Source organism: Suncus etruscus, chromosome 17 (assembly GCF_024139225.1).
Source record: "Suncus etruscus isolate mSunEtr1 chromosome 17, mSunEtr1.pri.cur, whole genome shotgun sequence".
In the NCBI taxonomy this organism is placed as follows: Eukaryota; Metazoa; Chordata; class Mammalia; order Eulipotyphla; family Soricidae; genus Suncus; species Suncus etruscus.
Genome location: NC_064864.1, coordinates 32,546,238 through 32,572,001, shown reverse-complemented (window position 1 = coordinate 32,572,001; position 25,764 = coordinate 32,546,238). Strand labels below are relative to the sequence as shown.

The 25,764-nt window shown below is 37.0% G+C and overlaps 1 protein-coding gene across 1 annotated transcript in view; it reads left to right on the top strand.

The window, feature by feature from the left end:
* Positions 1 to 25,387, top strand: part of PARG (poly(ADP-ribose) glycohydrolase) — a 99,156-nt gene extending 73,769 nt beyond the window's left edge. The window contains exons 14-18 of the mRNA XM_049790769.1: positions 9,046 to 9,124; positions 11,216 to 11,324; positions 15,279 to 15,384; positions 23,045 to 23,173; positions 24,972 to 25,387. Of these exons, the coding sequence (XP_049646726.1) occupies positions 9,046 to 9,124; positions 11,216 to 11,324; positions 15,279 to 15,384; positions 23,045 to 23,173; positions 24,972 to 25,126 (578 nt within the window). The 3' untranslated portion in view covers positions 25,127 to 25,387. The remainder of the gene's footprint in view (positions 1 to 9,045; positions 9,125 to 11,215; positions 11,325 to 15,278; positions 15,385 to 23,044; positions 23,174 to 24,971) is intronic.
* Positions 25,388 to 25,764: the final 377 nt, after the last annotated feature.

The following is a 25,764-nucleotide window of genomic DNA, read 5'->3' as shown; positions in this document are numbered from 1 at the left end:
TACTTTTATTAATTGTGCTTTTTAATTCCTTTTCATTTCCTCAACTAGACAGGTCAAACAATGACAGTTCTCTTGAGAAGGAAGCTTTAAGGAAACTTTACCCCCTCTGGTGGCTGGCTGTTAGACTGCTGGTTTTTACTTTGAATAATTATAGACTATTGTTATTTAAGATGGTCACACTGCTAGGGAGATTGGAATTCATTAAAAAACAAAAACTCAAAATTTCAAGTTCTGTTTACTTTGTGTTTATTTTTTGTTGTTGTTGTTGTTGTTTATATCATGTGGTGCTGGGGGTGTAACTCAGAGCCTCACACGTGGAGGGCAAGTGTCCCTAAAATATGCTTTAAAATCAAGATTCAACTAATCTTAATAAACACTTCCTGGATTGCTACAAGTCTTTGGTTAATTGCCACAGTTCAAAAAAAAAAGTTTATTTGAGGTTTGAGCAATATTACAGCGGCTAGGGCATTTGCCTTGCACTTGGCTGACCCAGGTTCAATCCTGGGCACCCCATATGGTTTCCTGAACCCCATCAGGAGTAATTACTGAGTGCAGAGCCAAGATTAAATCCTGAGCAGTGCTGGGCCTGGTCCAAATAGAGCACAAAACCAAAAGTTCTTTCTCACAATTTTGCCTGTGCTCTCATTCTATTTAAAAGGAACAGAGAATTTTTAATTCTCAGTTTTTCTGTTACAAATATATATCTTTTATAAATACTTTCTGGTCCATATCATGTAGATATTCATAATAATCTCTTTGATTTTGCTTGTATTAGTGAATAAACAAAAAGTAAGATATGTTAATTTTACTTGTATCGGAATTTTTTTTTTGGTATGGGAATTTAATAGTGGAATCTAAACAAAGGAATTTCTTTTTTAGATAAAGCCTCAACTATATGAAGTCAATGACAATTAAATAGTTTAACATGAAATAGTTCATCCAGACCTCATTTCTCATCTGCACTTGTTTTATATGTAGAAAGTAAGGATGTAATTGGAATGGATTAAGAAAGAATGGCATGCAAAAATGAAATAAGAGAAAATTTAACATCACAAAGCTATTTGTAGTTGGGAAGTACTCTAAATATTGACCTTCTATTGTCTTACAGAGCTCTGAAATTTTAGAATGTGATTAATTCCAGCATTTGATAATGCTTTTAAAATTAAAATGTCTAACTGTTCAGCTATACTTTTGAACGGAAAACAAAAACTCAGAACAAAGTCACTTCTCATTGTTTAAAATACATTTACAAATTTGAAACAAAAATGTTGGTCAAATGCTCAGCACTTAAAACTATTTTTGCTTCATTTCTCTTTACTAGAAAAGTAGTAAATCTTTTGTCCTCTAGTATTAATTTTGCTATAAACAAAAGATACAGATTTCTCAACCTATAGAAATCAATGGCCTTTTTATACACCAATAATGATAGGGAAGAAATGGAAGTCAGGAAGGCAATCCCATTCACAATAGTGCCAACAAACTCAAATATCTTGGAGTCAACTTGACCAAAGACGTGAAGGACCTATACAAAGAAAACTATAAAGCCCTGCTCCAAGAAATAAGAGAGGACACACGGAAATGGAAACACATACCCTGCTCATGGATTGGCAGGATTAACATCATTAAAATGGCAATACTCCCCAAAGCATTATACAGATTTAATGCGATCCCCTTAAAAATACCCATGACATTTTTCAAAGAAGTGGATCAAACACTTATGAAATTCATCTGGAACAATAAACACCCTCGAATAGCTAAAGCCTCCTAGGGAAAAGGAAAATGGGAGGCATTACTTTCCCCAACTTTAAACTGTACTACAAAGCAATAGTTATAAAAACAGCATGGTATTGGAATAAAGACAGACCCTCAGATCAGTGGAATAGGCTTGACTTCTCAGAGAACGTTCCCCAGACATACAATTACCCAATTTTTGACAAAGGAGCAAGAAATCCTAAGTGGAGCAGGGAAAATCTCTTCAATAAGTGGTGCTGGCAGAACTGGTTAGCCACTTGCAAAAAAGCGAACATAGACCCCCAGTTAACATCATGTACGAAGGTAAAATCCAAATAAAGACCTTGATATCAGACCGGATACCATAAGGTATATGGAACAACACATCGGTAAAACACTCCATGACATTGAGACTAAAGGTATCTTCAAGGAGGAAACTGTACTTTCCAAACAAGTGGAAGCAGAAATTAACAGATGGGAATACATTATGCTGAGAAGCTTCTGTACCTCAAAAGAAATAGTGCCCAGGATACAAGAGTCACCCACCGAGTGGGAGAAACTATTCACCCAACACCCTTCAGATAAGGGGCTAATATCCAAAATATATAAGGCACTGACAGAATTTTACAAGAAAAAAACATCTAATCCCATAAAAAAAAATGGGGAGAAGAAATGAACAGACACTTTGATAAAAAAGAAATACACATGGCCAAAAGGCACATGAAAAAATGCTCCTCGTCACTAATCATCAGGGAGATGCAAATCAAAATAACGAGATACCACCTCACACCACAGAGATTGACATACATCACAAAGAATGAGAACAATCAGTGCTGGTGGGGATGTGGAGAGAAAGGAACTCTTATCCACTGCTGGTGGGAATGCCATCTAGTACAGACTCTACAGAAAGCAATATGGAGATTCCTTTAAAATCTGGAAAATGAGCTCCCATTCGACCCAGCTATACCCTAAGAACCCAAGAATACAATACAAAAACCCCTTCATCACACATATTTATTGCAGCACTATTCACAATAACCAGGCTCTGGAAACAACCAAGATGCCCTTCCACAGACAAATGGCTAAAGAAACTGTGGTACGTATACACAATGGAATATTATACAGCCGTCAGGAGAAATGAAGTCATGAAATTTTCCTATACATGGATGTATATGGAATCTATCATGCTGAGTGAAATAAGTCAGAGGGAGAGAGAGAGAGACGCAGAATAGTCTCACTCATCTATGGGTTTTAAGAAAAATAAAAGTCATTTTTGTAACAATCCTCAGAGACAATGAGAGGAGGGCTGGAACACCAGCTCACTCCATGAAGCTCACCACAAAGAGTGGTGAGTACAGCTATACAAATAACTACACAGAGAACTACCATAATCATGTGAATGAAGGAGGGAACTGGAAAGCCTGTCTGGAGTACAGCTGGGGGTGGGGTAGGATGGAGGGAGATTTGGGACATTGGTGGTGGGAAGGTTGCACTAGTGAAGGGGGTGTACTTTACATGACTGAAACCTAATCACAGTCATTTATGTAATCAAGATGTTCAAATAAAGAAGAAAAAAAAGATACAGATTTCTGAGTATCATAAAATGAAAAAAGTCATTTTTTAAAAAAAAACATTTTGATGTTTTGAAGATAATCTTCCAATTTTTAAAAAGATCATTAATTTGGGGCCAGAGCGGTGGCACAAACAGTAGGGTGTTTGCCTCGCATGCTCTAAACTAACCTAGGACGTACCACCGTTCTGTCCCATCCCTCGGTGTCCCATATGTTCCCCCAAGCCAAGCCAGGAGGAATTTCTGAGTGCATAGTCAGGAGTAACCCCTGAGCGTCACTGGGTGACCCAAAAAGCAAAAAAAATTACTTTGGGGCCAGAGAGAGAGTGCAGCGGGTAAGATGCTTGTTTGCATGTGCCTGGCCTAGCTTTGATCCCTGGTATCCTATATACAATGTCCTGAGCACTGCAGGAGTGATTCCTGAATGCAAAGTCAGAAGTAACCCTTGAGCATCTCTGGGTGTAGCCACCGGCCCCCCAAAATAAAGATTGTTATGTGAAAATACTGCTGTTCCAACTTACCTGTCATTGTTAAGTGAATGGAAAATCACATATCCATGATTCACTTTCAGATCTTTAATTCTCTTAGGCTAAGGACATCCAGGGTGACTTTTAACTCAGCATTTTCCCCCACATCTATTTAAGTTTATTATAGTGCTTCTAATTAATATCTGTGATGGGATGTTGCCTTAATGGAAATGGCCATTTCATCATCTATTTGATGTTGGATTTCTGCCATCTGTCTTCTTAGGAGACTCTTAACCGTATACTGTAATCTATCTGCCTGATCAATTCCATTCCTTCAATGATGCATCCAGGCTTAGTGAGCTAATGGCTGTGACTGTGCTGCCTGAATCTGTAGAAGACTTTGAGAAATTGGAAGTAAATTAAATTTATCATCAATGTGGGGCATCTGGTTGGTATCAGACTTTTAAATGAATGTGAAACAGGCCAGGCATGCAAATGGGCAAATGTTTATATGCACACAATGTTATCTAATTTTTTTGAGATCCTGGGCAGCCTGAGATAAAAACTCTTCAGATAGATGGATAAAGAGACAGATATTGAATTGAAACTCTTCTTTTCTTTGCCTCTGTCTTTCCTATTTATCTTTACCATTCAGTAAATCACTTCAATAACGAAGTATATCATTGGTGGTTGAGAACGTTTTCATGTTGTTTAGTGAACACATAATGCAGAACAGTAGATTTCAACCCATTTTGTTTGTGCAGGGTGGTTACAACTGGCTGTGCCAGGGATTGAACAAGAGTTGACTTGCAAGGCATATGCCTTAATTCCCATACTGTCTCTTTCCTTTCCCTATGATTTGAAATTTAATTAAATAGAATGTTAGTACTTTTTAACAAAAATGCCCTTTAGTATTTTCTCAAGATACTAATAGTTATCTATAAAAAGCCCATAGCCAGGGCAGGGAGAGGAGGGGAAAGTCCATAGCCAATGTTATCCTTAATTTTTCAGTGAGAAACTGAAAGCATTCCTGCTGAAATCAAGCAGAAGGCAAGGATGTCCATTGTCTCACTGTTATTCAACATTTTATTAGAAGCCCTACAAATAGCAATTAGGCAAGAGAAGGAAATCAAAGGGATCAAAATTGGAAAAGAGGAAGTCAAATTATCTTTATTTGCAGATAACATGATGATATATATATACATATATATAGAGAGAGAGAAAACCTAAAAAAAGTTCATGGAAAAACTCTTAGAAACAATAAACCAATAAAACAAAGTAGTCAGCAATAAAGTCAATACACAAAAATTAGTTTCATTTCTTTATACAAATAATGGATCAGAGGAAAATGAGATCAAAGAATTTATCCCATTTAAAATAGTGTCCAAAAACATCAACTACTTAGTAATCAGCTTAACAAAAGAGGTGAGAGTCCTATATCATTGAAAATGTCAAGGGGCCGGAGAGATAGCATGGAGGTAAAGTGTATGCCTTGCATGCAGAACGATGGTGGTTCAAATCCCGGTATCCCATATGGTCCCCCAAGCCTGCCAGGAGCGATTTCTGAGCATAGAGCCAGGAGTAACCTCTGAGTGCTGCCAGCTGTGACCCAAAAACCAAAAAAAAAAAAGAAAGAAAGAAAAAATGTCAAAACACTTAAGAAATTGAAGAATTTCATTTTCATTAGGAAATGAAAAAACATTCAGTGCTCATAGATTGGAAGAATAATTATATCAAAATGATTGTCCTACCTAAACTATATAGATTCAGTGCAATCCCTATCCAAATACAGTCAACATTCCTCAAGGACTTAGAACAGTCAACTATAAAGTTTGTGTGGAATCATAAAAGACCACCCCCTATCTTGGGACCCCGGGTCAGAGCACAGTGATAGGGCATTTACCTTGCATATGGCTGACCTGGTTTCGATTCCTAACATCTCAAATGGTCTCCTGAATCTGCCAGGAGCAATTTCTGAGTGTAGAGCCAGGAATAACCCCATGGGCACTGCCAGGTGTGTCCCAAAACCAAAAGAAAAAATTTTTAAGAAAAACAAAATAAAATAAAAAATAGCCAAAACTATTCTGAAAAATAAGAAACTGGGAAGTATCTCATTACCTAACTTGAAGCTATACTACTGATCAGCTATAATACTGATCAAAACAGTATGGTACTGGAATAAAGATAGTAGATCAGAACAGAATATACAATGACAAACTCCCATGTCAGCTAATTTTTGGCAAGCTGAAAACATGACATGGTGTAATAATGACAGCCTATTCAACAAATGGTGGTATAACAATTGGATAGCCATGTGTAAAAAGTTAAAGCTGCGTGTATATCTCACACCTTACACAAAAGTCAACTCAAAGTGACCTGATATCAGATATGAAATCTCTAAAGTACATTGAGGAAAACATAGGCAGAATATTCCAAGACCTAAGACCTCAAAAGAGTCTTCAATGATATGATGCCAATGTTGAAAGCCTACAGAGTTGAAACTAAAAAAATTGGATTTCATTAAACTGAGAAAATTCTATATGGCAAAAGAAACAAGTGCTAAAAACTAAAAAGACAGTTAACTGAGTTAGAGAAATATCTACATTTAGTACATTAGATTAAGGGTTGATATCTAGGGTATACCTAGTACTTGCAGAATAATCCCACAAAATCTAAAAAAAAAAAAAATGAGGAAAGAAAATAAAGATTTCCTTCTCTAGGAATCATCCACTTATTTTGGTCAACGGGCACTTGAGAAATGCTCATCAACCCTTGTAAAGTTGATCCCCAGATACTTGATGTTTTAGCCTTTGGGAAAATGCTATCATTAGGGAAATCGAAGTCAAAATGACACTGAGATAGTATAAGCAGGTAGGGTGCTTGTCTTACATGTGGCCAATCTGGGTTCGATGCCCAGCATCCTATCTGTTCCCCTGAGTGATCCCTAATCGTTGTGTCCGGAGTAAGCCCTGAACACTGCAGGCTGTGTTCCCGAAACAAAGGCAAGACTTATTAAACTGAAATCTAGTGATATTTAATTATAAAAATTCTCCATGTAAATCTGAAATTTATACATAAGTCCCATAATACCTTCAGATTACTTCTGTACTTACTATTTTAACCGTAAATGCGGCATTCTTCTGGTATCTTCGATATGTTTACACAGCAAATACTCAGCCCCTTCTATATTCTAACATTACAGGAGACAAATATAGATATGTTAGAAATGTATAATCTTTGTCCTAGACAGTCTGATAAATCCGATCTTCATGTAGAGGCCTGAGGGAGGATTCGATGCTAGTGCCCTTTGCTGAGAGGGCTGCCAGGACCACCAGGTAGTATCCAGGGATCAGACTCAGGTTTTTGTTCATGCACAACATATGTTCCAGTTCTTTGATTTCCATACCCCAAATCTGGTTATTTTTTACAACAACCTTCCTGATAGATTCCTGTCTGATGAATTAACATTGCTTTCATATGTCAAACTTGATACAAGTTGATATATGCAAACTTGATATAAAATGAATGTTAATTTTTCTTATATCTCTTCATGTCAAGAGATATAAAGCCCTTTGAAGAAGTACCTTGCCTATTGATAGGAAGAGTCTAGATTTTTTAGCTTAATATTTTTATTTGATAAGTAAGTACTGTTGGCACATAAACATTTAAAGTACCTTCTATCAGCTATAATCAGATAGAATTGTGGTATATAGTTTAATTATAGCCAGTTAGACTTACTCTGCTTATATAGAAATGAATTATATGATACCCAACTTGTTTCACAATTATAAAATATGTAAATAAGCATTATACAGCAAATATCAAATGAATTACTTCTATTTGAGGAATATTACTTCAACTTATTTTACTATTTGTTACTTGATGAATTTACTATTTTATGAGTTAAATAAATTTAGGTCCATTTTGTAATTGTGCAATTCCTGAAATTTTATATGAATTCTTTTTTTTTTTTTTTTTTTTTTTTTTTTTGGTTTTTGGGCCACACCCGGCAGTGCTCAGGGGTTATACCTGGCTCCATGCTCAGAAATCGCTCCTGGCAGGCTTGGTGGACCATAGGGGGTGCCGGAATTTGAACCAATGACCTTCTGCATGAAAGGCAAACACCTTACCTGCATGCTGTCTCTCCAGCCCCCCCCCTTTTTTTTTAAATATAAAATCTTTATTTAAGCACCATGATTACAAACATGATTGTAGTTGGGTTTCAGTCATAAACAGAAAACCCCCCTTCACCAATGCAACATATTCAAAGAGACTTTTCTTGTCAGGACATAGCTTCATGTAAAATTTCTTTTCTCAATAGCAAAATAAATGTCAAATTATATATATATATATATATATTATACATTATATATAAATAAGTAAATTACTAACATTGAAGATCATTGGCTTTTATAATACCCAGTCCTTATTTTTTTAATTGAAGAATCATGGCCTACAAAGCCATTGATAGTTGAGTTCCAGGCATATTATCTCAATACCAATCCCATCACCAGTGCTTCCAGACTTCATCACCCCCCCAACCTCTGCCACCTTGGCAGGCATATTAAAGTTTAATGGTAAAACCCAGTGCTTATTTACTCCTTATTTTTTTTTTAATGACTATAACAGCTTTATTTTGTTTCCTATATTTACAGTGAAACACTCAAATCTTATAATAAACATTGTAGTGGTACTTGGGTGGGGAGGATCTTTCTCCTTCCCCTATCCCTTATCCTTTCCTTCTGTATTTTTTTTCTTGGTTTTTGATTTTCTTGGTTTTCTTCAAATGTGCTGCTCAGTGGTTGCTTCTAATTACATTTTGATGACCATAATAGAGATCCAAGCCTAGCCTCTCACTTGCAAGCTTTTTATACTGTCTGCCGGCCCCTTTTTTTCCTTTATAGTAAATAATAACAAGCCATTAAGACCAGTGCTTTTTAAATTGATACTTAGAATTAAGATAGAGATATATCAAGACTTTTAGTTTTTATGTTTGTTTCATTTATTTTTAGGAACATGCTCAGTAGTATTGAAGATTTACTCCTGACTGTGCTCTCACACACATATAAATACACACATGCATGCAAACACACACACAGACACACACACACACACCTGTTGTGGTTCAGGGAATCTTATGGAGTGCCATGCCAGAGACTGAACCTGGTTTAGTTGTTAGAAAGGCAGACGCACTCCCATATGTACTGTCTCTCCAAGAAAGATCTATTTGAAGGCAGTTTGTAAGAAAAAATAATAGTGGCAAATCATTTGTTTCAGGTACTGAACAATACAGTGAATATACAGGATATGCTGAAACTTATCGCTGGGCTCGCAGCCATGAAGATGGGAGTGAAAAGTGAGTTTGATTCTTAATCTAATATTGCACAGCTAAAAGCTAGGGAACATGGTCTTGATCTTTGTATATTTTTGTCTCCTTTCTATTTTTACTTATTTCAGTAACAAAAGTTTTTTTTTAAATTCAGCAACATAATTTTATTAGTGATTAAAATAATATTACTTAACTCATATCCCAAAAGAAAGAACAGAAGAATAAAAATCAAAATCTCCAGTCATTGGAGATTTACTTCTTAGTCCAACCTTATTTAGAATCAATTCTAATTATAGCAGATAACTTTTAGCAGCCTATTTACTTAACCTTAACTTTGATGTGAGATTAGTTAGGTAAAGGAAACCTTCATTGAGATTGTTTGCCTCGTGTCACTAAGCAGTTAATAACAGAACCTATAGTTTTGGTCTGTCTTTTTTTTTTTTTTTAACTGAAATATATTATTCTTCAAATTCTACAATCATGTATACACTGAAAACTTGTATGTGTGTATAACTTTTAAAAGGAACTTTCATGATTAAAAAAATCTGCTCTTGGACCCGGAGAGATAGCACAGTGGCGTTTGCCTTGCAAGCAGCTGATCCAGAACCAAAGGTGGTTGGTTTGAATCCCGGTGTCCCATAAGGTCCCCCGTGCCTGCCAGGAGCTATTTCTGAGCAGACAGCCAGGAGAAACCCCTGAGCACCGCCAGTTATGGCCCAAAAACCAAAAAAAAAAAAACTGCTCTTGCTAATGTTCCAAACTTATCTTTTAGTTTTCATTTTTGAATCATACCCACAAGTACTTCTGGAATGGTGCTTCAGGGGTTGCTCTCTTTAGTGTTTGGGGAGTATCCTGGGTTCTTTATGCAAAGCATATACTCCAGCACTCCAGGCCCTCCTTGGCCCACAAACTTATTCTGGTTAATATCTTAAGTCCTGCCCTGGTCTCTTTCCTTTTGTTTTTGTTAAAATATGTGGTTGCTTCAATGATCTGAGTGTTAATTCTTCATTATTTTTAGACCAACACGAAGATTTTTCTTGCCATTTGTCATGTGGAAAATTCATAGTATCAATATATTCAAGTTTATAAAGAGGTGAAATATTAGGAATTTCATGTTTTCAGAATTACATACTCACCCAGTCTTTTCTGTTTTATTATCTGCTTTGGTATATTGGTTTTGTTTTTGTTTTTTTTTTTTTGGTTTTTAGGTCATAACCGGCGGTGCTCAGGGGTTTCTCCTGGCTGTCTGCTCAGAAATAGCTCCTGGCAGGCACGGGGGACCATATGGGACACTGGGATTCGAACCAACCACCTTTGGTCCTGGATCGGCTGCTTGCAAAGCAAACGCCGCTGTGCTATCTCTCCGGGCCATATTGGTTGTTTTTTAAAAGTTTGCGTAAGTGGAAGTTGAGCTAAGTAGGTAGATTGTTATACTGAGTCGTTAAACATTTTTTACATTTTATATTACACATTACATACATATACATGTATTATATTTTTTCATATTACTTTTTAGATTATTTAATGGATAGTATTTTAGTTTATTTAATGGATAGTATGTGTTGATATTACAAGCCCAGTGATAGGCTTGTAATCTTTTTATTTGTTTTTGGGCCATACCCAGTGATTTTCAAGGGTTACTCCTGGCTCTGCACTCAGAAATTAATAGGGGTGGGATCTGGGGACTACAGGAATTGTTATTCAAACCCAGGTTGGCCATGTCCAAGGCAAGCACCCTCCCCACTGTGCTATTACTATTCAAGCCTCAGAGGAATGATTTCTTATAAAAATAGAAATGGCACGCTTTTAGTATTAGAGGAAAATAAACAACTACTAAGTTTCTTTGTTTGCACCCAAATATCTTTGCTCTGAGACCCTCTGAAAATGATGAAATGATTGATTGTATCTTTAACAGTGTGTCTTTTAATGCCTGATAGTCTACCTTAGAATCTAAAAATAAAATGGTTTCTCTGAACTCTTGAGAGCAATAGTCTTTGGTTTGTTAGTTTTCAGTAGTTTAGCCCTGCCAAAAGTCTCAGAAACATGAACCTCTGAGGGCTTCATTTTGTGAGAAGCTTTAATCATTCCTCACCTTTCCTTCCTTGTGTCCTGCCCCAGGGATGACTGGCAGAGGCGTGGCACAGAAATAGTCGCCATTGATGCCCTTCACTTCAGACGTTACCTCGACCAGTTTGTGCCTGAGAAAATCAAACGTGAACTTAACAAGGCCAGTAACCTTATTTTTTTATTCATCTGGCAGCTATCATTTGTTTACTGTCATTTTATTAATGCCAAAATTAATGTTTTCTGGTAATTCTTGCAGTGTCAGTATGTCTGCTCACAGCTCTCCTGATTTAATGGCTCTGTCAGCTTGTACAGGATGTACTTTCCATTTCGTAATTGTTTGATTACTGATGCCAGATAGACTGTTGCTTGATATTAGCCCAACACTTGCATTTATCTCATCAAATACATTTAGCTCCTTTGGAACATTATTCTTTTAAAACTGTATAGAATAAGCACTGAAATTTTTTTCTGAGTTCCTGGCAATATTTTCCCTACCAGGTTTGTTATCAGGATTAAGATAGATAAAGCATTAAAGTCAAATTAATTTATTATAGATATATTCATTATAAACTGCTTATTGATAATTTGGTATTATTATGATAGAGTCGTGGCACTCTGTCCACTTAGTTCTACCATAATCATTTCCTTTTTATTATATTACAGAAATATAAAAATGAGCTATACCTATTGTTAGTTCAAATTTTCACTATTTAACCATAACTAATGTTACCATTCAATTTAATATTAACAGTTCTCTAGATTTAGAAACCTGTAGAAACATTGAGATTTTCTTTAGTTCTTCAAATTGTTCTCATAACCAAAAAGACTTAACTGAATTCTTAAAAACATTTTAAAATTTATATAATTAGGTTTTAATTATAAGATTTATTAATATAATGAAATATGTAGTTATCTTTGGCTGTACAAATGCCAGTCCCTACACAAACTTTTAATAATAACAACAAACTGTCTGAAAACAATTCTTTGTTATACCCGACTCATCAAATCTTAATTTGGATTTTCCTTATGTTATGCTGAGTCCTTTTTCATGTGACTGTTGGCAAACTGCTTATCTTTCTTTCTCTGAGAAGTGCTTGTTCATTTCTTCTCCCCATTTTTTATAGAGTTTTTTAAATTGTATTTCTGTTGTGTTGATCTTGAGAACACTTTATATACCCAGGATAACAATGCCTCATGTATGTAAGCATGTACTCCAGCTTATTGAGATATATCCAGCTTCTGGTAGATTTTTTTTAGTACTTTATATAAGTATCATTTCTAATAATCTGTTTCAAACTTTTGGTCATTAATTGCCCTGAACTGATAATGCTAATTGAAGAAACACTAAGGCCAATAAGTGAGACAGTAAAGAGAGGAATGACTGAAAACATTCTGGCATCATTTATAAATTAGAGACATAAAACAGAAGACCAAGACATCTTTCTCTTTAGTTATCTTAGGAGAATTTGACAGGAAACTAAGTGACCAAGTGATGTTATGCTTATTTTGATAAAGTTTCTTCTTTCCCTTTGTTGACATAAAGGCAGAGATTTTAAGCAACACCTCAAAAACAGTCCGATCTTTGGTATTTTTGGCCTTAAAGATTTTCAGAAGCTCCATGTATCTAGTTATATAGGTAATTTGTGAGGTCTAGCATAACTCTGAACCAATCCTTAATAATGGTCTGATAACAACTTATAATTAATATCTGTCTGAATTTACAGCTAAGAGTGGGTGGAAAGAATAGCCTGGGTAATTCATCCAGTCAATATTTAAAGTGCATGTTTATAACTTTGTGGAAAATTCAGAGAGCAATATACTCTATTTCAATGTGTGGGTTTTATAGAAGTATCTTTATTCTTGTTTTTTCTCAGCTTTTGTCACAGATCATTCTTTTAAATGTATTTACTACTATACACAGCAATAGTTTAGAGTTTGGTGCTTTTGAGAACCAGAAGAAATTTGTTTTTCTCTTATATTGAACATTTTACTGTAGTCTGATTAGTTTTAGAAAACTAAGAACCCATAGGGGACAGAAAGAGCAACTAGGCTAGCTACAAAGAAATAGAAACCAAATATTCTGGGATCTTAAGCTGCAGCCTCCTCCTTTAAACTACTTGTTTATACTTTAGTTACAACATTGAATTGGATTGCATTGTACTGTAATGTTCTCAGATGTCAACTTTAAAAATTCTAGCTTAAAGAAGAGTTTTAAAATTAGATTCTTAAAGTTGGAGTGGATTTTAAAACTTTTTTTTGTAACCAGATGTAGGAGTCCTTTTTTTTTAATCTTTATTTTTTACAGCTTTTTGTTTGTTTGTCTGTTTGTTTGTTTTGGTTTTGTTTTGGGGTCACATCTGGCAGCGCTCAGGGGCTACTCCTGGCTCTATGCTCAGAAATCGCTCCTGGCAGGCTTGGGGGATCATATGGGATGCCGGGATTCGAACCACTGTCCTTCTGCATGTAAGGCAAACACCCTACCGCTGTGCTATCTCTTTGACCCCTTAATCTTTATTTTGACCAAAGTGGATTACAAATCTTTCACAGTAAGTTTTTTAGGTACATAGTGACATTGAATCAGGGGCATTCCCACCACCAATATTGACCTCCCTCCACCCCTTTTTCCAGCATGCATCCCATATCCCCCTCCTTCACCACCTGGGTTGCTAGTATAAGTGGTTCCCTCTGTGTCTAGCATGTTGTAGATTGGGTGTCGATTCTGTTGTTGTTGGCTTTGGATTTGGTGTTTAAGTCTGATCATTTTTTTTATTTCTACTTAATGTTTATACGACTGTCTGATCTTGGTACCCTTCATTATTTTCCCCTCAATTTGTGAGGCGTAATTAGATGGTTCAAATTATGTGGTTCTGTTTGAAGAAAAGGGAAAAAAATAAAATAAAATGGGGTAAAAATCAAATAAGCAAAAAATGAGAGGAGTCCTTCTAGAGCAGGGGTCTTCAAACTACGGCCCACGGGCCACATATTGAATTTATTCCCATTTTGTTTCTTTACTTCTAAATAAGATATATGCAGTGTGCATAGAAATTTGTTCATAATTTTTGTTTTTACTATAATCTGGCCCTCCAACAGTCTGAAGGACAGTGAACTGGCCCCCTGTTTAAAAAGTTTGAGGACCCCTGTTCTAGAGGCTATGAATATCAGTTTAAGAAAAGAAAGTGGAAAAGGGAGAAACAACAGTACTAAAAAGAATTAAAAAAAAAAAAAAAACCTCAAAAAGCACCACAGCAATAAAGACACCAACCACACAATACCCACGGTCCTGAAATAAAAAAAAAAAAAAATACAAAGCACACACACACACAAAAGAAAACCCACAGAGGGTGGGGGAGGAGGGGGGGGGTCAAGCAACAACAACAATAGCAAAACCAAAAAGAAAAAGTTATTTTGTGATTCTCTCTTTTTTTCTTTTTCTAGCATAGGCACAGTAATTATTGGGGAAATTAGAAAGGGAATTCCCTTGGCCTAAGAGATACAGGGTTTCTCCGCCCTTGAAGTATACTGTCATGGGAATAACTATAGGCACCATACATGTTCTTTTACTCTCCCCTTGGTCCTTTGGTGGTGTCTGGAAACTTTCCACTATAGGAGTCCTTTTTTTTAAAAAAAAAATATAGTTGTTTGCACATCAGTAGCAGAAAGCACATCTAAAAGCTAATCCTAGTTATTACTCTAGTCCAGTAAAGAGAGTGCTGAGGTAGCATAATAGTAATAACTACCTTAATAGAACAAAAAAGGTTATTAAGTTTTCAAAGGAAACAGTGTCATGTTCTTAAACAATGCCTTTACTTATAGTGCATATTTGGTTTCCCCTTGGCTCTTGATGTAACTAATATTTCTGTTTACATTTGCTACAATGAGGAAAAGACCTGTGAAATTCTATTTTAGATTTCCAACCATCAAAACAATTTAATATTTGAGTTGATAATTTCTTTCTTTCTTCGTGTGTTTTCCCAGGATTTTCTAATCTTCCCTTTCATTTTAATGGTTCCAAATTTTAAAAAGATAAGATAACATAAGCTTAATAATGGATACTGTTCCTAGTATACCGATTAATAATACTGTTAATGCCTTTGCTATTTCTTTTATTCTATAGGCTTACTGCGGATTTCTTCGTCCTGGAGTTTCTTCAGAGAATCTTTCTGCAGTAGCCACAGGAAATTGGGGTTGTGGTGCCTTTGGGGGTGATGCTAGATTAAAAGGTGAGTGAGGGCTATTAATTTGGATTTAATGGTAGAGCACTTTACACATGCAAGTTCAATTCCTGGCACTATTTAGACTCCTGAACACCACTAGGACCATGCAATATTGGTGTAGCCTCCAAACCAAAAAAATAAATAAATCATGAATGAATAAGTTGTTTTAAGAAAATCAAGAGTGGAGCTGGATAAAGTGGTTGCTTTGCACATAGCTGTCCTTGGTTTGACTACCTGACTACCACCAGGAATGATTTGTGAGCACAGAACTAAGTCTTATCAGACCTGTGCATAGCCACAGTATTTCCAAAACTCCCACCTCTACAAATAAAGGACAATATTCTTACCATAGAGAAAAGAATCCTTCAACCAGATTTCCAAAGTTATAATCAAAAAAGGAAGTTATAAGAGAAAGGAAAGAGAATATTTGATACGATACCATCCTCTTTTTTCTTTATTGGGTCTTCTTTTTTTTTTTGGGGGGGGGGGGTTTACACACCTGTTAGTACTCAGGGATTAATCTTAGCTTTTCACTCAGAAATTACTCCTGGCAGGCTCCAGAGACCATATGGGATGCCAAGTATAGAAAACCTTACCTGTTGTGCTGTCACTCCGGCCCCTTCCTTATTGGATATAAAGAAACTCTTTAAGCCTCAACTTGTTGAGCTGCATTATGAATTGCTTTTTTATATCTTCTTTCTATTTATATCTTTGAAAATGATTTTTGTTTTTGTTTTTTAAAATTTCTTTATTTAAACATTGTGATTAAAAACATATTTGTAGTTCAGTTTCATTCATAACAAGAACACCCCCCTTCACCAGTGTAACCTTTCCATCACCAATGTCCCCATCTCATCTCTTCCCTTCCCCACCCCCACCTGTCTTCAAGACAGGCTTTCTACATCCCCTCACTAACTGAAATGTTATGATAGTTCTCAGCATAGTTATTTCTCTAACTCCATTCACCACTCTTTGTGGTGAGTTTCATATCTTGAGCCGGTCCTTCTGGCCCTCAACTCTGGGAATTATTTCAATGTCTTTAGTTTTTCTTAAAACCCATAGATGAGTGAGACTATTCTGTGTCTCTCTCCCTCTGACTAATTTCACTCAGTATAATAGATTCTATGTATATTCATATATAGGAAAATGTCATGACTTCATCTCTCCTGACAGCTGCATATTATTCCATTGTGTATATGTACCACAGTTTCTTTAGCCATTCATGTGTTGAAGGGCACCTTGGTTTTTTCCAGAGTTTGGCTATTGTGAAAAGTGATGCGATGAATATAGGAGTGAGGAAGGGATTTTTGTATTGTATTTTTGTGTTCCCAGAGTATATCTCTAGGAGTGGTATAGCTGGATCAAATTCAAATATCTTGGAGTCAACTTAACTTAAGATGTGAAGGACTTGGGGCCGGTGAGGTGGCGCTAGAGGTAAGGTGTCTGCCTTGCAAGCGCTAGCCAAGGAAGGACCACGGTTCAATTCCCCCCCCCCCCCCGGCATCCCATATGGTCCCCCCAAGCCAGGGGCAATTTCTGAGCGCTTAGCCAGGAGTAACCCCTAAGCTTCAAACGAGTGTGGCCCCCCCAAAAAAAAAGATGTGAAGGACTTATACAAAGAAAACTACAAAACCCTGCTTCAAGAAATAAAAGAGGATACGCATAAATGGAGGCATATACCCTGCTCATGGATTGGGAGGATTAACATCATTAAAATCATTAAAATGGCAATACTCCCTGAGGCATTGTACAGATTTAATGCAATCCCTCTAAGGATACCCATAACATTATTCAAAGACGTGGATCAAACACTCCTGAAATTCATCTGGAACAATAAACACCCACGAATAGCTAGAACAACTCTTGGGAAAAGGAACATGGGAGGCATCACTTTTCCCAACTTTAAATTGTATTACAAAGCAATAGTCATTAAAACAGCATGATATTGGAATAAAGACAGACCCTCAGATCAGTAGAATGGACTAAAGTATTTAGAGAATGCTTCCCAGATATACAATCAATTAATCTTTGATAAAGGGGCAAGAAATAAAAAAAAATTTAAAAAAAAGGGGGCAAGAAATGCAAATGGAGCAAGGAAAGCTTTTTCAAGTGGTGTTGGCAGAACTGGTCAGTCACTTGCAAAAACACAGACTCAGACCTCCAGCTAACACCATGCATCAGGGTCAAATGCAAATGGATTGAAGGCCTTGATATCAGACCTGAAACCATAAGGTATATAGAACAACACTTAGGTAAAACACTCCCAGATATTGAAACTAAAGGTATCTTCAAGGAAGAAACAGCACTCTCTATATAAGTCGAAGCAGAGAACACACAAATGGAACTATATTAAGCTGAGAAGCTTCTGCACCTCAAAGGAAATAATGCCTAGGATACAAAAGCCACCCACAAAATGGGAGAAACTATTCACCCAATACCCATCAGATAAGGGGCTAATATAGAAGATACACAAGGTACTGACAGAACTTAAAAAAAAAAATCTAGCCTCATCAAAAAAATGGGGAGAAGAAATGAACAATTTCTCAGAGAAGAAATACAAATGGCCGAAAGGCACATGAAAAAATGCTACACATCACTAATTATCAGAAAGATGTAAATCAGGGCCCGGAGAGATAGCACAGCGGCATTTGCCTTGCAAGCAGCCGATCCAGGACCTAAGGTGGTTGGTTCGAATCCCGGTGTCCCATATGGTCCCCCGTGCCTGCCAGGAGCTATTTCTAAGCAGACAGCCAGGAGTAACCCCTGAGCATTGCCGGGTATGGCCCAAAAACCAAAAAAAAAGGTGTAAATCAAAACTACAATGAGGTACCATCTCACAGACAGAGACTGACACACATCACAAAGAACAAGAACAATCAGTGCTGGCAGGGATGTAGAGAGAAAGGAACTCTTATTTCACTGCTGGTGGGAATGTCATCTAGCCCAGCCCTTATGGAAAACAATATGGAGATTCCTCAAAAAACTGAAAATGATTTTGATTTCTCTTTGAATTATGAATATAAAATGTCACACAGACAGATTTTATAGTTTGTTTCTTTTTTCCATTTTTGTTTGGGGGCCTTACCTGGCTCTACTTAGGGCTTACTTCTGACTCTGCACTAAAAAACATTTGCTTGGGAACTGAGTAAGATGCTAAGGATTGAACCCTGGCCAGCTACGTACATGGCAAGCAACTTATGCACTGTACTATCTTAAGCCCTGAGAAAGACGCAGCAAAAGTGATAGTTAAATATTATATTTTGGGGGAGTTGCACCCAGCAGCGCTCTCAGAAATCACTCCTGGCAGGTCAGGGGGACCAAATTGGATGCCGGGAATCTAACTGGGGTTAGTCCTGTGTTGGCTGTGTGCAAGGCAAACGCCCTACCACTGTGCTATCACTCCTTATATTTTCAGATTTAGAAAAGAATATAAGACATATGAGATCCTAAAGTACCAAAGTACTTCCTAACTCAAACTAATATTAATTAAGTATCCATAATATGTGAGGTACCATAACTAGATCTCATTAATCTTTGGAGTATCTTAAGAAATCTCAAACTGGGGCCGGGCGGTGGCGCTGGAGGTACGGTGCCTGCGCCAGCCTAGGATGGACCACGGTTCGATCCCCCGGCGTCCCATATGGTCCCCCAAGAAGCCAGGAGCAACTTCTGAGCGCATAGCCAGGAGTAACCCCTGAGCATCACAGGGTGTGGCCCAAAAACCAAAAAAAAAAAAAAAAGAAATCTCAAAGTTAGAAAGTTTTAATTGAGACTGCTCAACCAATTTATACATACATTAAACTTTGGTACATTCAATTTTAAAAGGTTTCTAATTAACTTGAACTTCATATAAAAATAGAAACTAATGAATTGTCATTTTCATATGCCAAAAGTCACTTCTTACTTTGTAGTAAGCATAAAAATTTGGCTTTAATAATTTTCTATTAAGGGGATTATAGAGATAGTACAAGATTTAAGTTGCTTGCCTTGCATGCAGCTGATGCTGGTCTGATCTGCAGAGCATGATCCCTAAGCATAGAATCAGAAGGAAGCCTGGAGTATTGGGTGTGGCCCTAAAAGAGAAAGAGAGAGACTCCTCCAAAAGTCTTTTTTGGCCCTTTTTCTTTCTTACAAACAAATACTAAATTACTGGCATTGACAGAAATTATTCCTGGTGTGCTGAAGGGCGTGTGGGTGGAGAATATAGGATGCCGGGGAGCGAGTGCATGTTGGTCATGTACAAGGCAAGCACTGTCTTTCCAGCCCCAGTTAGTGCCCATTGTGCAATGCAGTCCCTAAGCATTGATGAGTGTGTCCCTTTGCCCAAATAAAATAAAAATAAAAATTCTTCAGAGGCTGTTTTGTAGCCATGTATAAGCTCTTATAGTTAAGCCTGATAGAGCTACTAAAATAAGTGAATCCTAATAAAAAACTATTCACCTAACCTTTTTACATACATTCCTATTTGGGTACACAGTGTAAGAAGCATGTTACAAACAAGCTGGAACTGGAGACAGAAACCTAAGTTCAATCTGTTGTTTTGCTCGCTTTCTAGCAATACAACCTAGAAAAGTCGTGTAACTCACTTGCTCTTGTTTTTCTCAGCCATGTAGTGAAGTTGATTTAGGTTGTGTGAATCAGTCTGAAAATCAGAGGGAGAATTTAATTCCTTCAATTTCTGCTATAATGTTCCTCCTTACATTTGATATTAGACTATCCATACACAAATAAATTACAAATATATATATTAATCTTGAGCAAAAATACATCAGTAACCACTTGACAAAAGATTTTATTTATCAGAATACATGTACAAATCCAAATATGTATAACATCTCCAAGTCCTTTGCAAATATAGATAATTTTTATATTTAAGTGAACTCTTGTGTATCTCATATTGATGAGAATAAATTTAAAAAGTCTAACAAGTGTGTGGATTGATTCCAAGTTTGATATAAAAACATCAAATATAACTTCAAGCACAATGAAGTGCCAAAATAATTACTTAAGTTGACCTGCAGGGAGCTAAGTTATAATTTACTTTTTGACATCAATGTTAAACTATTAAGGAAATACAAATAAATATGAATAACAAAAGATGAGTGTCCTCCAGAAGCAAATGAGTCAGACAAAGTAAATAAGTAAAATGGTGGCTACCGATAGAATAGGTTTCCATTGAGGCTGTCAGCAGGTAATATTAGTAACCACTGCTAACAGTGAAATCTGATCTTTTTGTAGTCTTATAGGTACTAAGTCAAGATTTATAAGAGTTAACTCATATAATACTCATAAAAAGTGATTAAATATTAATATCTTCGAAAGTCAAGAAATATGGGCACTGAAGGGTCAAATAATTTGACTAGGATTACAAAGCAAGAAAGCAGTGATACTGAGATTTAAACCCTCCTCATCTGAAGGACCTATTCATTTTGCCATAGTGGCAAAGCTGCCAAGTTGCGTCATTCTGTTCTTAAGGCTAATTTTCCATACACACCATCCAGATTTTCCTGATTGTTCTTTTATTTAAATGCAAGTTGGCAAGTAGGCTAAAAGAGAAAGTACTCCGCTTGGGCCCGGAGCAATGGCACAGTGGGTAGGGCATTTGCCTTGCACTCAGCCGACCTGGGTTCTATCCCTAAGATCGCATATGATCCCGTGAGTCTGCCAGAAGTAATTTCTGAGCACAGAGCCAGGAATAACCCTTGAGCGCCACTGGGTATGACTCCAAAACCAAAAAACAAACAAACAAAAAAAAAAAACAAAAAAAATGTACTCTGCTGTTGTTCTTTCTGTAGTAAAATACAAGGTTCTTTGTGAATTCTCCCTGCCCCAATAATCCCAATAACCCTGAACATGGCACTAGCCACAAAGCCTTTTAGCTCATTTTTGAGGAAAACTCATTTTTAGCAATTGTTTTTGTCAGATACAATAAATTTCTTATTTTATTATCCCATTATAGTTCTTCCCTTACCAATTTTGTCAGGGGTACCACAACACTGCTTGGGAGCCTATGCAAGCTATGAATTTTAGCACTCTGAACTACCTCCCCAGCCCTCCAAGTGGCTTCAGGGGGAACATTAAGTATATACCAAGAACTGAACAATAAGTGAACCTAATACTTTTTTTGCCTCCCCCCTCCTCTCTCTCTCATATCTCAGTTTGCAACGGTTTACACATGTTTTCTCCCTTACTTCATTAAAATCATTTTAGAATGCCTTTCCCTGGACTACTATGGTAAGCACACCCTGTAAAAAATAGTTACATATAGTAGTGACCGCTGTTAGGGAAATAACTACACTAATAACTAGTATGACAATGTTAAAGAATGACAGAAGTAAAATGCCTTTCGTGAATACAGGCAGGGGCGGGGGAGGAGGGGCACTGGTGGTGGGAATGTTGCACTGGTGAAGGGGGTATTCTGTTTATGACTGAAATCCAACTACAAACATGCTTGTAATCATGGTGCTTAAAGACTTATATATTTAAAAAAATGAAAAAAAAATAGATACATATTTATTTAAAGTTCTTTCCTTTATGCCTAGTGTAAAAATATAAGTCAAATACTGTATCTATAATTACTTTGATTGGTTCCCTTTCTTTCATTGTTTTCTTTCAACATAATCCTATTATTCTTTTGGAATAAAATTAGGCTCACTTATTTTAGTTTGCTTTCCATTATAAATATTAGATTCTTTCTATCCCATTTTTTGCCATGATAAACATGTCTTCCCAAATCAAAACTATACAAATATTATCCTCCATATATTTTGAATTTTAGTTTCTTTTTAATGGAGGAAAAACAAACCTATTGGGGTTAAGATTATAAAAGAACTAAAATTTTTAAAACCTACTATAGGCTTAATGATTTGTAACTTTGATTCTTAAGGACACTGGTTCTCAATGACCTTCCATTTCAGCCTACCAGAATTACTGTTTATTGTATTCAGTCACATTGTATGCTGCAATGTTGATATGAAAATAGGAATGTAGGAGGGACAAGGTTATGCTCTCTGAACTGTTCTTGAAAATGCTTGGGTAGAGTTAATGAGAGCTTTAGAACTGCCCCAAGTCAGTGATATAAAAGCCCAAAAACTATGTATTCAGACAAAAATCTTTAAATCAAGCAAACAAATTTCTTTTTTTTTTTTTTTTTTGGTTTTTGGGGCCACACCCAGTGGTGCTCAGGGGTTACTCCTGGCTGTCTGCTTAGAAATAGCTCCTGGCAGGCACAGGGGACCATATGGGACACCGGGATTCGAACCAACCACCTTTAGTCCTGGATCGGCTGCTTGCAAGGCAAACACCACTGTGCTATCTCTCCGGGCCCGTAAACAAATTTCAGTTCCAAATTCATTCAAGTAAAAAGTTTATCACTATGTTCCTTTGATTGTCCTGCCTCAAATGTACCTTTATTTGTGAGACTTTATTGTGATGCCTGTGTGGGAATTCTGTCTCACTGACACTTTTGGCAGCATGTCTAAAGCATCACATAACTAGAAGGCTTATTCTATATTTTTTATTTCTAGTAACATGTATGTTGTGTTTATCAGTCTTGGACACAGGATAAAAATGACACACCAACAATAATTTTCTGGTTGAAAGAACTAAGGGTTTCTTCATAAATGAAGTGATATAAAATGGCTGTGTTTCCTCTCTTTTGCTTCAGCCTTAATACAGATACTGGCAGCTGCTGTAGCTGAGCGAGATGTGGTTTATTTCACCTTTGGGGACTCAGAATTGATGAGAGACATTTACAGCATGCATACTTTCCTTACTGAAAGGAAACTGACTGTTGGTAAGTTGGAAATTATCTTGACACTGGTATCTAGATGAACTATACAATATCCAAGAGGTACACTTGCTAAATATGGATCTAAATGACTCAAAAAAAAAAAAAAAAACTAAGTGTGCATTTTAGTGGAAAGGACAAATTCTTAGTGGGACATCATTTGTATTCTTTTTTTGAAAAGAGTCCATTGCAAATTTGAATGTGAATAGATCAGCTTATTGAAGTAAGACTCCAGAAAATAAAGAAGATGGGGTAGGGTTGGGGGAAATAGTACAGTAGGTAAGCCACTTGCCTTCTACATGAGTGACCTAGATTCAAACCCCAACACCTAATAGTTTGCTAAGCCCTCCAGGATTGATCTCTGAGTGCAGTGCCAGGAGTAAGCCCCGAATACAGCTGTGAGTGGCTAAAAAAAAAAAAAAAGCTGAAGTTACTGCCTGTATTTACTTTTGTATAAGTATTATAATCATATAACATCATATAAGAGGAGAGACATAACTTAAGTTCAAACTTAAGAGCCTCTGGGGCCAGAGATAGTATAGTGGGTAAAGCACTTGCCTTGTATGCAACTGGCCTGGATTCAGTTGCTATCACCATGTATATTTCCAAAAGCGCTGCCGGGAGAAACCCTGAGCATGTCTAGGTGACCCCCTCAACCCCCCAAAAATATGAAGAGAAAGTTTTGGGACAGGAGAAATACAAGTTATCTCTGAATGCAGAGCCAGGAGTAATTTTTAAAAACACACTATAGGCTTAATGAGTACTGACAAATATAGCCCTCAAAAAAAATTAATAAAAAAGAAAGAAAACCTTGGGAGATAGGGCAGATAACATAGAGATCAAAGTCATGGGACCCTTTTTCAAATCCCCATCATCCCATGGTCACTTAGCAACACCAAGCAATCCTTGGAGGTCCCTGGCAGCTCAGGGTCCAAATGATTCCACATTGAGCCATCCAGTCGAGTGAGAGTTGTTGAATGTTTCCCCCAACTCCTAAAAAAAATATATGTTTTTCTTGAGGCCGGAGTGATGGATCAGCGGTAAGGTAGGGTGTTTGCCTTGCATGCAGCTGACACAGGACAGATCGCAGTTTTATCCCCAGAGTCCCATATGATCTCCCAAGCCAGGAGCAATTTCTGAGCGCATAGCCTGTGCATCATATGGTGTGACCCAAAAACTAAAAAAATAAATAAATAATGTGGGTTTTTTTTTTTTGGTTTTTTTTTTTTTTTTTTTTTTTTTTTGGTTTTTCGGGCTACACCCATTTGATTCTCAGGGGTTACTCCTGGCTAAGCGCTCAGAAATTGCCCCTAGCTTGGGGGGACCATATGGGATGCCGGGGGATTGAACCGCGTTCGCGATCTTTCCTTGGCTAGCACTTGCAAGGCAGACACCTTACCTTTAGTGCCACCTCGCCAGCCCCTAATACGTTTTTCGTAATTTAAAAATATGATGCCAATCTTCTAGGCATTTGAATTTCATGATTTACTAGTCAAATCTGAGTGAATATATTGTTCATATGTTAATAGATGAAGACAGAATTGGAATGGCCAGAGCCACTCCAATTTATCTGTATAGCAGATAATCTGTAGCCGACCCAAGTTTGATCCCCATCATCCCATATGGTCCCCTGAATCTGCCACGAGTGGTCCCTGAGCACAGAGCCAGGAGTAAGCCCTGAGCACCACTGAGTGTGCCCTCCATTACTTATCCCCCCTCCCCCAAATAAAGACAAAATTGGATTGTTCTTTAGTAGCTTGCCATAAAACTAATTATGCAAACTGTTTGGCTCTTCACTATCCAGGAGAAGTATATAAACTGTTACTACGATATTACAGTGAAGAATGCAGAAACTGTTCTACTCCTGGACCAGATATCAAGCTTTATCCATTCATCTACCACACTGTTGAGTCCAATACAGAGAGCATTAATCAGCCAGCACAAAGGACTGCTACCTGAGGAATCAAGTGAATAGAACCATCTTCCAATCCGTATCTGAAGCATCCTGTTTGAATTGTCAAGTATAATAAGTGATCCGATTTATCTTAATATAAATGTACTGTATATAATCCACATTTGTAGGTAAAGATGCAATCCCTATTGCATATACAAAAATTCATAGTTTATATATCTAAAACCTCTTCATTTTTGCTTTATGCAAGTTTAGATGTATTCTGTTTCTGCATCTTATATTTGTGTATTCATTTCTTGATTTTTTTCTTTTTTTTGGTTTTTTGGGCCACACCCGTTTGATGCTCAGGGGCTACTCCTGGCTAAGCGCTCAGAAATCGCCCCTGGCTTGGGGGGACCATATGGGACGCCGGGGGATTGAACCGCGGTCACAATCTTTCCTTGGCTAGCGCTTGCAAGGCAGACACCTTACCTCTAGCGCCACCTTCCTGGCCCCTTGATTTTTCATTTTATGCGCATAAAATTTCTTGTGAAGTCCCATGAATGTGCTCAGCCTACCAAGTCTCTTTTTTGCCTATATTATTATAAAAATTGCTACCACAACTGGCATCTGCCAGTAGTACCAGGGAAGAAGTTGAAATCCAAAGACTCTCTTTATCTGGTTTGCTAAAAATGTCCCTCTGAAG